General features: G+C 37.7%; 1 protein-coding gene across 6 annotated transcripts in view; it reads left to right on the top strand.

The window, feature by feature from the left end:
- The window catches only part of TNIK (TRAF2 and NCK interacting kinase), a 304949-nt gene that overhangs the window by 245103 nt on the left and 39923 nt on the right, over positions 1–19923 (top strand). For 5 of the 6 annotated variants that reach the window (XM_039338043.1, XM_039338070.1, XM_039338033.1 and 2 more), the window contains 5 exons: positions 3477–3641; positions 6521–6760; positions 11905–12011; positions 16509–16672; positions 18007–18104. In XM_039338043.1, coding sequence (XP_039193977.1) covers positions 3477–3641; positions 6521–6760; positions 11905–12011; positions 16509–16672; positions 18007–18104 — 774 coding nt within the window. The remainder of the gene's footprint in view (positions 1–3476; positions 3642–6520; positions 6761–11904; positions 12012–16508; positions 16673–18006; positions 18105–19923) is intronic. The other variant, XM_039338077.1, reaches the window with a different exon arrangement.

The following is a 19923-nucleotide window of genomic DNA, read 5'->3' as shown; positions in this document are numbered from 1 at the left end:
TTAGTGAATTTGAGTGGATTTTTCAAAGAAACAACAACATTCTGCTTGCATAAAGCAATAAAGGATTCTCTCTAACCCAAATTGCCTTTATTAAGCCATGTAGGAGGAAAGAACCTTCCAGACTGGTCTAGCTTCCTTTATCATAAATATTGCCCGCTTGAAAGCTGATTTAATTATGCAGAACTTTCTACCACAGGGGTTCTCAACCTTGACAACTTTAAGACTTGTGGACTTCAACTCCCAGAATTCCTCAGCCAGCAAAGTCCACAAGTCTTAAAGTTGCCAAGGTTGAGAACCCCTGTTCTACCACATCAAGCCAGTTTAGTAACAAAGTGCTTGACGTTTTGGTGACCATATCCTAGTTTGAGGGTTGTTTTAATCTTGTCTTAATTTGCTGCCAGAGCTGGTTCTGCCCGATATATAACTATTGGATAGCATCCCAGAATACACTCCTTTATTTCCTCAGGGATAGAAAATACTCTGTGGGCTTGACTATTTTAGCAGCTTAGTCAACTGCTTCGTGGTCATTTGGAGGATGGCAAACAAGAATTGAAGTTAAAAACAAACAAGCAAACATAATTGTCAAAGGATCAAACAACATTTGGAGCTACTTTCTGGCTCAGATATTGCAGTACAAAACCATGTCAACCGTGTATAGTTACAATATTTTATTATTTACAAAATTAAGTAATTTATTTCCTTTCATTAGGACTGTCTGTTCAGGATTAAAATGTTGGGTGATGGAAGGGAAGGATGGAGCTATGAAGGTTGTTATTCACACTTTTGCAATGGGATGGACTTGTGTTTATTGTTAAGAGAGAGAGTGACCAGGACACTGGATATAGGACACTACAAGCAATATGTTCTTGCTTTGTCCTCTCCAATTCTTTGGAGTTTGGTGCCATTTCACAGAAAGGGGGAATCAGTCTTTCAGGAAAGAACTATTCCCCCATGACTCTTTTTTTTTTCCAAAGAAGATCACCACAATGTAAAAAAGATGTTAAGACTCTTTTAGAAAGAGTACAGAGAAGAGCAACAAAGATGATCGGGGGACTGGAGGCTAAAATATACAAAGAACAATTGCTGGAATTAGGTATGTCTAGTTCAGTGAAGAGAAGGACGAGGGGTGACATGATAGCAGTGTTCCAGTATCTCAGCGGTTGCCACAAAGAAGAGGGAGTCAAGCATCTGAAGGCAGGACAAGAACCAAGGGATGGAAACTAATCAAGGAGAGAAGCAACCTAGAACTAAGGAGAAATTTCCTGACAGTTAGAACAATTAATCAGTGGAATAACTTGCTTCCAGAAGTTGTGGGTGCTCCAACACTCAAAGTTTTTAAGAAGAGACTGGACAACCATTTGTCTAAAATGGTATAGGGTTTCCTTCCTGAGCAGGGGGTTGGACTAGAAGGCCTCCAAGATCCCTTCCAACTCATCATCATCATCATCATCATTATTATTCCACCACATTTTTGAGCATAATGGAGGCAACTAAGCATTTGAAGGAAGCAGAGCAGCTCACCATCACTCTGTCTTGTGTTTGGCATCCTAAGGATAACCAGACAACATCGCTCTACCTATCTAGACATTGTTTTACCTTGTAAATCTTTTTTGTAGCATTGTCAGACTAAGCGCACCACTGAAGGTTGGTAAGCATCCATTGGTGATGGTGAGGGTATGTTAGAACAATTTTTTAAAATGCAGGTGTTGATTATCACTCCCGTTTGATTCAAATCTGGGATGACATTTTGTCTGAAATAGTTTTATTGTTGGCATATTTTTTTTAATCAGGATATCCCATTAGATTCTGGCTCTATTAATTATTACATACGTTAATAACAGTATACCATTGTCATTTCTTATTGAAAGCATTTTAATATTTGTTTTGATGCTCACGCCCTCAAAAGAGATCAAACATCTCTTGGAAGACAAGTGATAATCCAAGGATTTGAGAGCCTCTAAACTAGGGTTTCTCAAAGTTTACTACTGAAGCTTTATACTTTGCACTACTTTAAAATGTATAAAGGCTCTTGGCATTTCTGTATAATCGTCTATTCAGGATATGCCCCCTTTGAGTTCAGTCTTTGGATGCATCTCTTCATAGATCAGGGGCATATAAAATTCCAGAGTTTTCTGGATAGGGTTAGGAAAGATTCCTACCAAAACCAGTCAGTTTGGATAATTTGAAAGTAGAAGGACCAGTGCTATAATTCAGAATTCAGGAACTTCCTGTGGTCCACGTATGATACCAGAACAATTGAAGGATCAGTGCAGTCTATTGGTAGGAACAACAGATCATGCTGAGATTCTGTAAAGTAGCCTCTTTTGAGAACAAATGCTTTGATCTTCCAGCAGTCTTTGCTATTCTTTTATCGTGCTACATGGGACATGTTTTAATCTGCCTTGAGGTAAAGATTGGGAATCTGCTTTCTTGGGGTAGCTGTTATCTTGTGGTCTTCTTACTGCTGTACTTGCTTTTTTGAAACCAAAAGCTGGGTTGTATCTGTATCCAGTTAAGCTGGCTTGTTGGTTTCATTATGCTATGAATGCAGTCCCATCTCTTAAAGTACTTGGGATCACAAAAGCCACGGAAGAGGGGAGACAGAGAAGTCTGCTCTGTCTTTGCATCTCTCCTTACCTGTTGCTCTTTCATGCAATTTGCTTTTCTTCTTTCTGCTGATGGATTCAGAGCAGGAAATTTCCCAAAGATAAAATTTATGAATGGTAGGAATCCATGATCACGGCTGGGGTAATCTGGCATAAAAATGAATTTTCTTGCTTTTGATTTATAATCTTCTGGAGAGCGGTACAAACCATCTGTCTGCTTGGGCAGGTTCTGGAGGCTGCTATATACAAGAAAAATATACAAAACCTGTACAGTCATTTTAAAAAGTCAACATCTAAAATATAGCCTGCTAAATATACCCCTAAATACATTTGGAGCCAAATGCATAAAAATAAATAGTTGATTATGTTACCTTTTAAAAAAGAGACTTTCATATGAGGATACATATGTATTTGGATTAATTTCTGCCAAGGCAAGGAAGAAAAATAGGTAAAAATTTGGAAATTTGTCCTGCAACCTGTTTCTGTATGCATTCAGGTATTACTTTGGGCCTTTCAGTTGACTGCTGTTTGCTGAGTTACAATCTGTTTGGTCTATACTTTAGCCTTCTTGATGATTACTAGGAAACCATTTAAATTCAGTTGATTGAATATTTATTTATATGACAGGAAGTAGAACTAGACTTGAACAAAATTTATAAACTGAGCAACAGTGACTAATTTTATTATACTGTTTATTAATATGAAAGTCCTCTACAGTAGCCACAATTCATAGTTTGGGGTATTTTTGTCTTTTGAATAGCTGATTGGAAATACAGACTGAGAAAATGGCTCTACAGGTTTTAGAGATATTTTTGGACAGTGTCTTCAGACAATTTGAATTCACAGCTCCTTTTTCTCCTCTTGCCTCAGGTTGAAGAACGTTCCAGACTTAACCGGCAAAGTTCCCCAGCCATGTCTCACAAGGTGGCCAACAGAATTTCTGATCCAAACCTCCCGCCTCGATCAGAATCCTTTAGTATCAGCGGGGTGCAGCCTGCTCGGACACCACCCATGTTGCGAGCGGTGGATCCACAGGTATTGTGCCTAAGTAAAGCTTCCTGTTCTTTGCTGCTCAGATGCAGCTCAGACCGGAATGTGACAGATTATTCTCATCAAAGGTAATGTCATCTCTAAGCAGTTACCCTGTTTAACAGGCATTAACATTTCAGAACAGCACAGTCAAATTCTGCATGTAGTTTGTCATAGACTAATTCAGTTACACTGCTCATTGACTGTTTTCCCTCCTCCCCTTATCTGAGAGAGAAATAAAGAAATCCAACTTAGCTGTCACAACCGCCATATTGTCCTCTGCATATGGAATAATAATGAAAATAAAATTAAGGATATTTAATCATCCTGTTATTAAAATTTGTAGAACAGTAGCAGTCTCCACTGTTTGAAATCATTCAAATTTAAGAGATGCACACGTCCTGATGAAGTAGCATGCATCCTTTACTTTTCTGAGAGAAAATATAATCCCTAAAGCTGCTTTTTTAGGCAGCAGATTTCATCTGGACTTGTCTCCATTGGCTTTCCATAGAAAAAAGCAGCGACAATGGAAATTTTTGGATGGGTGAGTGACCAGAAATAACAGTGAGGAAATCATAATGGGCTAGATTACAGTGTTTCTCAGCCTTGACAACTTTAAGGCATGTGGACTTCAATTCCCAGAATTCCACAGCCAGCAATGCTGGCTGTGGAATTCTGGGAGTTGAAGTCCACATGCCTTAAAATTGTCAAGGTTGAGAAACACTGGGCTAGAAGGAGAACTTGTAGGCAAGATATGGAGGCAATGTGGGTCAAATCTTGACCATTGATCAGTCCTCCTGCACTTGTGATTTAGACAGTCAAGCTACCCATAGGGCGGAGGAAATGAAAAATGTGTCAATCAATCTGCCCTTAACCTGGCTCTTTGGGAGAGAAGTCAAAAGTCAAGTCATAAGGAAACATGCTCCAGGAACTCTGATAAAGAGGAGTATTTAAATAATGTTAACAGTGGTGTGGAATTGTATCTTGTCTTTTGGCACAAACAGTGGCACACATGAAGAATTCAGAATATCTCGTTCAAATAGCATTGATTTGAAAAGTCCCTGAGGAACTATTCTGACATGTCCAAGCCGTGCATGCATTTGTCACATTCTCCAAGCCTCCACAGAATTATATATGTGAACATATTTGCACAATACATATTTAAATAAATTGTGAATGTGACATAGTGGAAGTATATACTGTAAGATATCAACCTGTTTGATGGATATCTAGAGGATCTGCTCCAGAGCAAATTTTGATTTGTTGCCTCCTTCAATTCCTGGTAATATGAGTGAAATTAATAATACCATACTTGTCTTTGCATTTCCACGGTTCCATTCATAAACTCATCATCAGTTCCACTCCAAATCATCCCTTTTTCTCCTTCAGTTGTGCAACAAACCACATGCTTCTACATCAGTCAGCTTGCTTCTAGGTCCATAAACCAGTGCGTTCCATGAAAGAAGAATTAGAAGATAACATTAAATGCTGCTTTGGTCCAGGATGGCAATTCTTTCAGCTCGCTTGTGATCCATTCCTCCAATTAAAGTAAAACAAAATATTGGCCAAGGTTTTTGTTTGCTTGTTTTGTTCTATGCAATTGCTTTTTTTTTTTTGCATCCCTTTTAGCTGACCTAGGTCATTTACAACATGAAAATTGAGTGTTTGTGTTAAAACTAAAACATAATATCCAAGCCCCCTTTTATTCAAGCAAGCAGAACCACTCGTGAATAGTCTCAAACAAAAACTTTATTGTTAGTCTCTAAGTTATAGGAATCTTGCCAGACTGAATACATTCCCTTGGGAATAGATAGATAAGGCTTCAGAGATTCTGGGGGAAGTCAGGCCTGTGCGACTTTCTGCAGTGCAAGGATTCTAAGCTCAGCCCCCTCTTAATGCCTCCCTCTACTCTAGCTGGAGATTCCACCATACTTTGCCACCAAAATAATACAAAGAATTTAATATTTTAGAGGAAGTATAAAATAAGCAGCTGTATATAGCAGACTAAATTACAAGGTGCTTTTGGGTTTTAGTTTTCCTTCTTGTGTGAACTATTAACTATTGTCGATAAGGATTTATGGCTTAATGTATTAATATAGACCCAGCTGGTATGATGAACGCACTATGGATCAGACAAACTGAGACTTAGAGTCAACATGATCTGCGTCTGTCCAAATGATATTTAGACTCACAGTTTTATCTTTTCTTGTAGCTGTTAAGCCAATTGCAAACTTACTTTTTCCTGTTTCTATTTTGGCAACTCAGTGCAACCAAAATGAGGAGCCACCAGCCTTGCCTGATGAGTCTCTATACATGATTCCTAATCATTATAATTTTACAGTAGTGTAAATGCAGAAAGTTTTGACGACTTATCAGAATCTGAAACTCCTGAAAACAGCCACTCCCCTTTTGAAATATTCTTTAAAATAAAGAAGCTGAAAACCATGGATTTGACATACCAAACCAATTGGTGGGAATAACAATAATCTATGGAAAATCAAGTTTCCTTTGTTTCTGGATATCACAAACCACGCCAAAGAAACAAACATTTCATATGTAACTTTCTTGCATCATTTCATAAATAACACATTATCATATAACTAAAAACTACGCTCTAGCAGACATTCTTAGAGGAACAGAATTCAGACCAAATAAGGAATCTCATCTTTGGCATTTCCTGAACTTCATCCACTTACTATTGAAAGATATCTTGAATCTTATTTTTTTTTTAAATCAAATTCATTTTTTTTAAAGATCAAAACTAAAATAAAAATTGGGGAAACATTTTTCTAAAAACAAAACAAAACACCATATGCTTCATTATACTCTTTTTAATAACTTTTTTCCAGTTTATACTTATGGTTTTGTTTCAACTTGGTGCGTAGATTCCACATCTGGTCAGTGTGAAATCCCAGGGACCTTCCTTGCCTGCCTCTCAGTCACTGCATGAACAACCCACAAAGGGAATGGCTGGGTTTCAGGAAGCTCTAACGGTGACCTCTCACCGCACTGAGATGCCAAGGCAGAACTCGGACCCCACTTCCGAAAAGCCTCCTCTCCCCCCTCGTGTTGAAAAGTTTGATCGAAGTTCTTGGTTACGGCAGGAAGAAGACATTCCACCAAAGGTAAAAACAAATTTAAAAAAGGAATTGTGCTAAGTTACAAAATTCGGAATAGATAGCTTAGACAACTGTGGTGGCGCTGCAGGTCTTTCAGATGGCACTAGGGACACTTTCCCAGTATGGTCCTGGTGACAACTGCAATTGAAGGGCCAGATACACTAATTCTTGAGGACATGCTTCAAATTCCTTTGAGGGCAGTAACGAGCTCTGTGATAGACCACAAAAGGTACCAGGTTCAGCCTCTAATGAAACTAGCCAGTTTGAGTTGCCAAAATCCAGATGCCTGCTAGATGGCAGCAAAGAGATTCATACATTATATAATTGCTACTCTGAATTGGTTGCCTGGTTTTGCTTTTGCTTTTTTTCAGTCCAGATCTGGTAAAACTAGTCGCCAACAGTTCACTGTTCATTCATTCATCCATCCATCCATCCATTCATTCATTCATCCATTCATTGCATTTATATACTGACAAAATCCGAAGTCTCTTAATTATTTGCAGTAAAATAAATAGGATGAAAGTACAGTAACTCCAGTTTAAAACATGAAGAGGCAACTGAGATGGAATGGTTTGCCCCAGGGTTTCTACCAAAGAGCAAATGCATCAAGCAAATGCAACCCTACTTTCTGGGGCTGAGAAGCACTCTCATTTTTTTTTAATAACATATCAGAGCCACTTTCCAAAAAGTAGTAGGTGGGGCCATATGAAAACTTAACTTGTTTTCAGTTTCAATGTAATTATAATTAGAATCCGTATATAATATCCCTATTTTATATTGCATTTAATAATTATCTCCTTTAATCTAGTTGCAACAGAGTAAACTCTTGATAATTTAGGGTTATGTGCAACCTTATGACCTCAGGTTGTGAGACAAACATAATGACCTGGATAAGACCGAATAAAAATTCATTGATTTTCCATAGCTTCTTGTCATGAGTCCACTGAATAATTAAAGAAACCGACTGGTAGCTATTGGCTCACTTTTAGAGATGTATATTTATCCAGTTTTTAAACTATATTGGCAGAAGCAATGAAGTTTTCAATCTGCAGGCACCACCTGACCTCCTCTAATAGTAGCTGTGTCTTTCTGAAAATAGACAAGGAAACTAACACAAAGGTTTCTCTTCCCATAACCTCCTAATCTGAACCCAAATTATTCTGGACAGGCCGTCATTCCCATAAGAACTAAGGACATATAACATTTTATGCAAATAATCAAAGCTAGGCAGGTTTACCAGCTGTAGGGAGACAGCCCATCCTCAAATGTATTAGTGCAAGTTGTTTTCTCACTTATATAGACAAATAGGGATGTTTAGCTGGATTTCCTATTCAGTAATTAACAAAATGATCCTAGAGATGACACTGGGAGTTTGGATTCTTTTATGGAATATACCAGTCAAGGCAACAAGCAGACATTGAAACCAATGATTGCTATATCAGACACAAATAAGATCTTATTGTGAGCACAAATCCATACAGCATTCTCCAGCATCATTTTGGCTGTGGAGTTCCAGGTTAAAGCAACAAGCCATTAAAAAAAAATATGCATGAGATCAATACACTGTGCTAGCTGATAAATAATATAAAAGGCTATTAAAATAATTTTGCAGTGGATGCGGTATGTCTGTCTTTTGGCTTCCCTTTTCTTCCCTCCTACTCCCAGCTTTGCATTTAAAAAAGAAATCTGCAGTAAGCATAAAACTTGCCATACTGGATCAAACCTGTAAGCTATCCAGGCTGACATCATGCCTCCAGATATAATCAATATTGGATAGGATGTTGTAGAAGTGCTCCAGAATCTTTGTGCTTTCATTTATTTGAGGGCAGCAGTAGATCTTTAATTAATGCAATTCCATATGCATCTGCTTAGAATTAAGTCCCACTGAAATGCATGGGCCTTTCTCCTAAGTAAGTGACTATTATGTTGCAATCTAAGGCTCTGTTCCAAACCACTAATGTAGATACTGCTGTTGATGATGATGCTTTGTTTTCTTTCGTATAAAAAAATAGCTTCTTTTTCATGCTGAATCTCGGATTGCACAAATATGAAAAGAAGAAAAAGAAATAGCTGATTGATTAAATACAGAGATGTCCCTTACAGGTTTTTTTTTCTGAGAAAAAATTGCACTCTGTCATGAATAATTTATACAATACTTACCAAGAAATATTAGGGATTCCCCCCCCCCCAGATCATTTCTTTTCAAAATAAGAAGGTCACCTTACATGACACCAGGAACAATGGTGCAGAAAACAAGCAGTGTTTTTGTGTCCAATCTTAAAGGGAGGAAATCGTCTTGAATACAGGATTATCTTTGTGATTAAGGAGTTGACAGATAAGATGACCACAGAGAGTCCTCCAACCGGCTTAAAGATGGGGTTCTCGGTTAGCTGCATTGTAGAACCATAACCTATGGGTAATGTGCTAAGTTGCTTGAGCTGTGAAATCAACAAAAGTTTAATCCCCTAAGATTCACAGTGAAAATAAATTATTCACTTGAAGTAGAGAGGTGAACTTTTTTTCTTTTTGAAGAAAATTATATGCCACAGTGTTTCTCAACCTTGACAATTTTAAGGCATGTGGACTTCAACTCCCAGAATTCCACAGCCAGTCTTGCTGGCTGTGGGAGTTGAAGTCCACATGCTTAAAATTGTCAAGGTTGAGAAACACTGAGTTAGAACCAGGTTGTCTGTGGACATTCTCAGACATCCAGGTCATGGTTATCCCAGAGGTGCTTTTTCAAAAGGCAACTGGACTTGTAATTTTCCTTGAAGGCATTTTGCGTCTCATCCAAGAAGCTGCTTCAGTCTTCAAGGAAAGCGAAACGTCTTCAAGGAAAAATAAATTGCCTTTTGAAAAAGAATTTTCAGGACCAGGTTATTTATAAAGCTTTTGTCTATGAAGAGTGCAAAAGATTTCATTTTGAAATCTTCTGTGTATGACGTTGTTCGTGAAATGCTCCATTTCAGCTGCAAGGTAGTTGCACTGAACATACTAGAAGCACTAAAAAAATGTCCACATGTTGGAAACACAAAAAATGCCCTATAGTCTATCTGATGGTGGCACAGAGGATTTCGTCTTTTGTGGCACCTGTGCCGTGATATACCCTCCCTTTTTTGTGTTACACCAGCCCCAATAATGACATGTTTCTCACTTCTTAATATATATATATATATCTTTTTACATCAACCACCCTTATCACTAACTCTGCCTAACATGCCATTTAAGGGATATTTTTTCCTGTATTTTTAGTTCATTTTTATTTTACTTTTTTTCTACAATGATGATATGGTTATTGAAAATTGCTTCAAGAATTTCTGTAATTATAAGGATTATTAAAAATATTACCATTCCATTATCATCACTAATAACAACAACAACACATTTTTCATCAGATCAGCAGCAAAATCCACAGAGGTTATAGTTAGGGTACGTGTCTATTATACAACCTTCACTATACAGAACTGTGTTCCATTTTATCACATTTTAATGTGGAATGGTATTATCTTCATTCCTACTCAGACCAATTCAGAAATAATTTGTTGTTTGAGACCACAAACCATCACATGAATATCTGTGCATAATTAAAAATCTGAATGTGTGTATTATAGTCAAATCTACCTCCCATAAACATTTGTGTAAATAATTAAATATTTGTATATTCATGGCTTTTTCTCTTTGAACAAGGCCACTGCTAAACATAATATTTTATGGCTTACTTTGGAAAAAGGCTTTATATAGAAGATCCCAAGTTCAGTCCTTGGCATCTCTAGTAGGTATGAAAAGAAAATTGATTAAAACAGAGTGGCAGCAAAACACTTTCATCCAACTTATAGTGAACTACAGTTCCCATCACCCATGATTGTGCTGGCTGTACTGTTAAGACTCAAGGTCCAATAATATTTGGAAAGCTGACTACCCCACACTAAGGATAGACAATGCTGATCTAGATGAACCAATTATCTGGCTTAAAATAATGCCAGTGCAAAAACATACATAGTGCAGTAACATTTTGATATTCTCATCTCTGCATTGCTTATTATTACCATATTTGTATGGCTTATGATGTTAATGCTCCATTGAATTTTGTACATCTTGGTTTTGAGTTAGCAACTGTTAGAATCTTCAAGTGGCTCTTAATGCCTGGGCTGACATTAAAATCAATAGGGCTGCTGCACTTCTACTCTGCAATTCAATGGCTCATTATAATAATAAAATACTACCATCATTAGTGCCATTGTAGTATAATATGTCTTGGACCTGGAGCCAGAAGATCCAGATTTTAGTTCCCACTCAATCATGGAAGCTCACTGGATAACTATAGGCCATTTGTAACCTCTCAGCCGAACTCACTTCACTGAGTTCTCGCAGTAGGGATAAAAGAAAAGAAAGACCCATATATAAGCCACCTCAAGGTTTCAAACCAAGTGCCTTGCTTCTGATGAAAAATCAATTTCCTCTCTGTTTCTGTGGGACACATTAGGACACCCTTCCAAAAATCTTGGAATTTTTAGTTCCCTTATATGACTTCCTGCAAACCACATATTGGTGTGGCAACTTAAAACAAAGGTCATCAAGCCTTGATTGAAACAAGTAAGTTACCCTATGGAATTAAAATGAATACATTTCATATATTATCTTTACTTTCTTAAAAAGGTGCTGTGGAAACACCCAATGCAGTTTACACTTGCTTTGCTGAAAAAAATAATTCTATTTCGCAAGAAAAAAGCAAAGCACATTTTACTGGCAAATTTGCCTAATCTGATACTCATTACCCGTAATATGTTGGTACAGTCTGGAAGGGACTATGACAATTGGCCACGGCAACTTGCCACAGGACAACTTGCCGTGGGACGACAGTTACACTAATATCAAAGAAATGGTGGAATAGAATCACTAAAGAAAGGATGCAAAAGGAGGGACAGAATGAAATGTGAGTGATGAAAATTAAAATAATTTTATATTAAATAATTAAATTGAATTGTTAAATTGTCCTGTGGCAATTGTCCCAACGTGAGTTGGCTGTGGCTAGTTTGCAGTGGCAAGCTGGCAGAGACAAGCTGGCCACAGCAGTTGTCCCATTTTGAGTCCGGGAGCCTACTTCTGGCAACAGAATTTCAGTAGCCAGCACACTTTGGGTTTTCTTACAGGTGCCTCAGAGAACTACTTCTATCTCACCTGCATTAGCTCGGAAGAACTCACCTGGGAATGGGAATGCTCTAGGACCGCGACTCGGATCACAGCCCATAAGAGCAAGGTAACCCCAACCAAGATAAAGCTTACTATTCATATATCTAAAGCACTAGATTTAAAAGAGAGACACTATTGAATATTCTATAAGAAGAATATCTTATTTCCTTTCCCCAGCCCTCTTGAGATGTAGAAGACAAAAGGAACATAGTAATTGGGGGACTTCTACCCTATTCGGATAGTTTTGAACAGTGGTGTACAATGGGAGAGGCACGTGGGAGAGCACATATTTTGCATGGAAGTTCTGTCCCTGCCATCTTTAGTTTAAAAAAAGCTCAAAGGAGCATGAACATACAGACACATACATGAAAAGAGTCTTGCTGGTTTGAGCAAGATCCCCTCAAGCTCAGTGTTGTGTCATAAACAGGTAACCATATATATTTGGGAAGCTCATAAATCTTTTTAAAATTGTGATAGCCCTTTTCCACTGTTGCTTCGTAGCATCTGATATTTAAGATGCCAGTTACCTGTTCACTACCTGTATTCAAGGAAGTAATAGTGGATTATGAAGACTAGTAACTATTGATAGTCCTCCCCAGGATTTTGTCTGATTTCCACTAAAAGCTACCTAAGCTGGTGGTCCATCACAACATCTGTTGGAAGCAAATTTCACAATGTGTCCTTAAGGATTTTTTTTTTCAGTCCTCAATCTCCCTATGTGTAATTTCAGCAGATGACTACATCATGAAATGAGAGAAAACCTATTTGTCTCCATAGTAGAATCTATTAGCCCCTCTTCCCCTTGGCTCACCTTAAAAAGCCCAGTTGCTGCAGTCTTTTCACTTTCCTTTTTTGCATTTACTCTATTGTGGTTTGTATCTTGCCTAGCACCTGAAATTCTGGGGAGCCACTGGCGTGCGTGCGTGTGTGTGTGTGTGTGTGTGTGTGTTTTTATATTTCATATTATGCTGGGCAAGAGATCTTACTTAAGTCAGCTCTTGATAAATCAGGATTTAATCTGATTTATCTAAACTAATGCATTAAGAGCTAGGGGACTGATGTAAAAGAGGAAATGGCTAAGATTTATTTAAGGCTTTGGCAGGCATTCATCTCCACAGTATTTCTGGCATATAATAGCAACAGTCTTTGCCTAAAAGGATGTAAGTCTTGGATCTAGGAGTTCTTGCTCTTTCTTCAATTAGTTTGTGTTTTGCATCACACTGCAGATCCTGTTGTAGTATAAAATACAAAGCAGCCATAACCCCAAGACCCTTTTTTGACCACTGCAATTTACAACAAATGCTGTCTAAGTGGAAGATTGAAAGATTTGCTCAAAAAGGCAGAAAATCTTGGATTTTGCCTAGGAAACCTCACTCATTCTGCATCTAAAATTCCAAATGTAACAGAAACCAGTCTGAAAATATTTGCATTGTATTCAGACAAGAAAATGTTTCATCTTTTATACCTGCATTTCCCAGTCGGATGGAATTTGGGATATAGGGTTGGAAATCAGAGAATAAAACTAATACGTTATTCTTAGAATGACCCAGTTAAAATAGATAACCTATGTATTATTTACCAAAATAGTTTTCCACTCAAGGTGGCATTCATAAAAGATACCCTGCTTTATTTTGGGCACAGCTGCCCTTCTTTCCTCCTTGCTGAGATCTGAACTCTGAGAGAAAGAGCAGGATGGTGTTTACTAATCTCACTTTAAAGAACAGTTTAAGAGTAGCTAGAGAAGATTGGATACGAGAAAACTGAGGGTTCAGTGCTTATGACCTCTAGTAGAAAAGGTGGAATGTTTGTACAATAGGCACATGTATGTGTGTCCCCTCCAACAAGCAGGATTTAAATCCAGATTCTCTTTGTTCATGTCTGACTTTCTGTTCTGCATTTCTGGATTTTTACACCTGTACTTGTTCTTAGGGAATGTCTCTTCATTAATTTGCAATGGAATTGCTGCTTGGAGCTAGGCACTTGGTTTTCAAGTTCAAGGTCCAATGCTAGTATTTTGTTACTATACGTAGGGAATTTTCACTAACTGTAAAGATGAAAGTAAGATCAAAGAAAAGATAGGACAGGAAAAAGGTGGCATCCTTTTGCTAAGAAGATCCTCTAGGTGTGTAGTACTTCAGTTCTCCTAATGGCTCACAGTCAGCTTGAAACAGGGTGAAAAAGCTACCTGGGCTGTTTGTTTTACAGTAGTTGCATAGTTACATCTGAGATTGCTATAGCAGGGGTCTTCAAACTTGGCCCTTTTTATGACTTGTGGACTTCAACTCCCAGAATTCCTCAGCCAAGCACGCTGGCTGAGGAATTCTGGGAGTTGAAGTCCACAAGTCATAAAAAGGGCCAAGTTTGAAAACCCCTAGCCTCTAGAGTCCTTTCAGTTATCTCAAGATCAACTCAGCTGTTGCCTTTTGGAGGACACTAGAACAAGGCAAATAGATTAGCCAGTATTAGCTGGTTTATAGTTCAGAAGTTAAATATTTGCAGCTAGTTTCAGAATTTTTTTAAACTGCCACTTACTGGTTTCCTTAATTTTATGGCTACCATCCCATTACTTTTAATGACTTTATTTTGGACATGCTACTGCATCTCCTAATATATCTTGTAGAAATCATTTTTTTAAGGTATTGCTTTAGCAGAAATTAAGGAAATCAAAACGGCATGCTGCAAGGAATTTAAATAAATGGATGATCATAGGTAAGGCACTATAGTTATTTGATGTATATTCATTTCTTCCAGATCATATCAGTTTGCTTCCTTCTGAAGAAAGAGGCAGCTGTGGTTTAGATGTTTATGGTATAGAAACCAGACTAATCAGGTTGTTACCCTGTTAGGCTGAGGGTACAAGCCACCTTCAATAACAAAAGTCTTCTAAGAAAATTTGCAGCATTGGCCAATAGAAGCATCAAAGGGTTCTCTCCTACATAATTCACAAGAATACTTTATCTCGAGGGATGAGATTTACTTTTTGGGTGGCATGCCTATTTAATATTTAACAAAAAGATGGATTGGGTTTTTAAATCTCATATTTTAAGAATTTCTTTACTTAGGACTTGGAGAAAATATTATAAAAGTGATTTTAAAGTACCATTATGGGCTATACCTTGGCATGCGATAGAAGGAATAAAAAGAGGTGCTAAAATGGACATGGTGTCTTATAGACAGTTACTTAGGTGGGATGGACAAAACTGGCAATTAAAATCACGGGAAGAGTTAGCACAAGAAAATATTATTTACTCTTGGTTCCAATACAGGCAACTAGCAGATAGATGGAAGGTGGATTGTAAGGTGGGCCTTCTTAGAGAAGATGAAAATTTTATTAAGCAAGTGAAGGATCAAAGACAAGCCCACATTAAGAGAATTTATGGGGTTTTAGTTGAATTGGACTCAGAAACGGAACTAATTAAAGATTGTATGATCAGATGGGTGCAGAATTTTGGTGAGCCAGTTCCATTGGACACCTGGGAAACTATCTGGGTGAGAAATGTCAAATTTACACAAGCACAGAATTTAAGGGAGAATTTCTATAAAATGTTTTATAGATGGCACCTTGATCCACAAAAAATGTCTTTTATGTACCCTGACCTACAACTTAAATGTTGGAGATGTGGGTGTACGGATGCTACTTATTATCATATTTGGTGGTCGTGTAGAGAGATAAAAGCATTTTAGATTAAGATATGGTGGAATATCCAGAGAATTTTTAAAAGGAGGGTAAAATTTACTCCGCAATTATTTTTGTTGGGTATAGTTATTGATTGTGATACAAAGGAGGTTATATTGATGTTAAATTTGATTACAGCCGCGAGGCTGCTAGTTGGACAATATTGGAAGAAGGAATCTTTTCCTACACTGCAGGAATGGTTTCTTAAAGTGTCCTATTTGGCGGAAATGGCAAAGATTTCGGCTTTTTTAAAGCAACAAACGCAAGAGAAATTTCTTGCTGTTTGGGATAAATGGATAAAATTTATACAGTTTAAAATGGATATTAAAAAATATTATATAGCTTTTTCTTAATTTTTATTCTTATATATATACATATATATTTTAAAATATAATTTTTCTAATTGTTTTTTAATTAAGCCTATATTCTGCTCTGGGAAGCTCGGGGGGGGGAGAAGGGGGGGTGTTTGGGGGAGGTTGGGGAAGGGAGGGTTTGTTGTGTAATGTTTAGTTTTTTCTTTGTATATGTTTTTTGTCTTTGTATTGTTTTGTTTTTTTCTTTTTTTGTAAAACTTATAAAACTTTTAATTAAAAAAAAAAAAGAATCTTTCTAAAGAACTCAGGAAATGGATGAACAGATAAATGAGAAGCCAGTTTGGTCTAGTGGTCAAGGCACCAATGTATAAACCAGAAGACTATGAGTTCTACCCCTGCCTTGGGCATGAAAGCTGGCTGGGTGACTGGACTAGTCATTCTCTCTCAGCCCAACTCATCTCACAGGGTTGTTGTTGTTGGGAAAATGAGAGGAGAAGAAGTTATTTATAAGCAAATAATAAAGGCAGAATATAAATATATAACTATAACATCCTCTCTTCTTTCCTCTCTCTAGTAACCCAGACCTGCGGAGAACCGAGCCCATAATAGAAAATCTGATACAGAGAACAAGCAGTGGCAGTTCTTCCAGCTCCAGCACCCCCAGTTCGCAGCCCAGTTCACAGGCTGGCTCACAGCCTGGATCCCAAGCTGGCTCCAGTGAACGGAACCGAGCCAGAGGTGAGATTTTAGCCCACTCTCATATCTACAGTTTGTCCTACTTTCATTTTTGCTGCTTGAAAGGCTCTGCTCATTGGATTATCGTCTGACCACCTGTAATGCTAGAAAGACTTTTCATTTCTCCCTGTGTCCTTAATTCGGTTTTGAATGTCTGCCTTCATATGTAACACTAAGCCCCAGGATATTTTAGCTGTGAATGTTACCTTGGTTTGCTAATAGAATTAAGCCTTTAATGGGGAGGCTCACACATCATGTTAAGTCCCGAAGAAGTGAACAACCTGACAGTTTAGCACAAATGATCAGCAGAGAATACCCACAGGTGCCAGGCTGTCTTCCAACCTTAAGCCATCCTGACCTCTCAAAGTAAAATTTAGTTAGCGTTCCACAAGATCACAAGTTTGTGGTAAAGTTGTAAGATGTGATGAGGTCTCTAAAATCTCATTACATGTAGCTTGGGGCTCAAAATGTTGTTAGTTCATGACTGAAGGACACTATATGTTTTGAATTTTGAAGAAAATGGATGCCACTGGGGGGGGGGGTTGTCCCAATTTGCTGTTTTCTCTTTCTAGTATAAAGAATTGAAGAAATCCTTGGCAGCTGAAAGAATCCTCAACCAAATAAATAGGAAATGGTTAGAGCTGTGATTAATTGAAGTCAATACATCTGGAGGTGTCCAGACTGGAAAAGATGGGTCTAAGGCATAGCATAGCATCAAACTTTATTTCCTGATGGGGTGATTCCAAATTCGTACAACCTTCCAACTCATAGTTGGTATCAAGTTAATGAATCCCACAAAGGGAAAAGTCTTCCAATTGTTGGTCCCTCATATACAAGGTTTTTAAGATATGTGCCTGGAGAGAAATTCAATCTGGTGACCTAACCTTTTCATTTGAAGTTGTACAGCTCAGGTACAGGTTAAACTAAGCCAAACATCCTGGAAAGGACCCCATTCTGGAGAAAGTGGTCTTAAGTAGATGTGACCTAACAAAAATACCAAAATGCCAATATGTGAGAATGGAAAGAAATGGGGTTTATCTCAGTGTACGCCAAGGATCTTCAAACTTGGCCCCTTTATGACTTGTGGACTTCAACTCCCAGAATTCCTCAGCCAGGCATGCTGGCTGAGGAATTCTGGGAGTTGAAGTCCACGAGTCATAAAAGAGCCAAGTTTGAAGACCCCTAGTGTATGCATTGAGATCTAGGCTCAGCAAAGATTACTGTCAACATCCAAAGAAAATGGGATTTTCTGAAGCAGACCTTCTCTACTATGCCTCATGCTCCCTGCCTCAATTTGATCTTTAATCCGTTTTACACTAGATTTCTTCTTTGCCCAGGAAATGCCAAGCTTGAAGGATCACCCATACTACTACATGAACCAGCCAAGATAAAGCAGGAAGACAGCAAGGAGATGATCCGGCCAAGTCGACCTGCTGTGAGTCCTATGTAGCTATTATGATAGCCATTGGTCATATATGAGTAGCATATGCTTCTGCCTTCTTATTTTTTTTTATTTGATGAATAATCTCTCCACAACTTTTGTACAAATTGTTTTGGGGGGAGGGGGGGAGGGAGAAGAAACAAGTATCCAACATATTTAAAGTATACTTCAGGTACTTGTAAGGTGCTGTAGTACAGGTAGTCCTTGACTTACGGCCACAATTGAGCCCCAAATTTTTTGTTGATAAGTGAGAAATCAGTTAAGTTAGTTTTGCTCTTCCTTGCTCTATTGATTAAATGAATCACTGCAGTTGTTAAGTGAATCCAGCTTCCCCATTGACTTTGCTTATCAGAGGGTTGTAAAAGGGTCACATGACCCCAGGACACTGCAACCATCATAAATATGAGTCAGTGGCCAAGGGTCCGAATTTTGATCACGTGACCATAGGGATGCTGCAGTGGTCATAAGTGTGAAAAATGGTCATAAGTCACTTTTTTCAGTGCTGCTGTAACTTCAAACGGTCACTAAACAAACTGTTGTAAGTCAAGGACTACCTCAACTTATCTCAATTGTCTTGTCTAGTTTCTAATCACTTGTTGACCTTGTTGTCATTATCTGCGCTTGTTTTTATTTTGGGGAAATCTTTCAAGAAATTCTGGCTTGGCTCAACACAAGATGAAGCACAGCTCAGTGCCTTGATTTGTGACCAAAAGAAGCAGATGAGAAGGAATTTAATTAAATGACCCCTACCCTGTGCCAAATCTAAACTACCATTATTTTTACTAGAGGCTTCACAAAGGCATGTAACAAGCTGACTGCACCATTTCATACCAGTTTGATTTTGCATTTTGACATTTTGAATTTCTAAATTGGATTTGGGTGTAGGAGAAATTTCTTTGTTTTGTTTTTCTCTTTTTACAGGGATAATTTTTAGTTTGTTTCTAATCTACCTCCTGGTTTTTCTGTCATTTTCTTTTTTATTGATTAAATTTATAAGTTTATTTTCCTATCCTGATCTCTTTCTCCTACTGCTAATTAATTCACCATTACTCCCAAGCCTATAATAAAGCAATAGAGAAGGTTAGCAGCATCTATTCTAGGTTTGTCGTGCCCTTGCATAAAGTTATGCTTAAAGTCAAGCCCTATTTTCTTGTTTGCTAACATTTAACAAAAAGGCTGTTCCTAATTGTAATTCCAGAGGAAAGATCTTAATATAACTAGAGAAACCCTCTCTCTAAAAGCAAAAGTGGGTGTAAGTAACATGTAAAACTTTCATTTAACTTGTCTTCCATCTTGATGTCCTTAACCCACTCAGATAAGATTGAGGCACATTAGAGTTATAATGATAGTAGGAACCAAAATGAACTCTATAGTCTAGATTTTTCCCCCCAAATAGAAAAGTCAGTTCTGATTAAAATGTTGTCTATTATCTCAGATATTTGCTGAAATATGGAAATTGTACTTTCTTTGGATCTGTTTGGGCATTTGTGTAACAGGTTAAAAGTTATATGTAGATCTAGATTTTTGGGATTCAAACTCACCATTTTAAGATCATGTAGTAAAGGCTTCAAAGCCACTTGAGAACAAAAGGAAGTGTCACCAGAGATATTATTGCTGTATCTTGGGATCTATTTAGAGCTCATGAGGTGAATCAGAGCTGCCAAGCAGGTATCTTCACTGATTCTATTCTATTCTATTCTATTCTATTCTATTCTATTCTATTCTATTCTATTCTATTCTATTCTATTCTATTCCATTCTATTCCATTCTATTCCATTCCATTCCATGATTGCTGAAAGCAGAATTCCCCAAC

This window comes from Crotalus tigris, unplaced genomic scaffold (assembly GCF_016545835.1).
Source record: "Crotalus tigris isolate CLP2741 ecotype Arizona unplaced genomic scaffold, ASM1654583v1 scf7180000017549.6302385, whole genome shotgun sequence".
NCBI lineage: Eukaryota > Metazoa > Chordata > Lepidosauria > Squamata > Viperidae > Crotalus > Crotalus tigris.
Note: the sequence above shows the minus strand (reverse complement) of the source record. Positions and strands in the feature narration are given on the sequence as shown.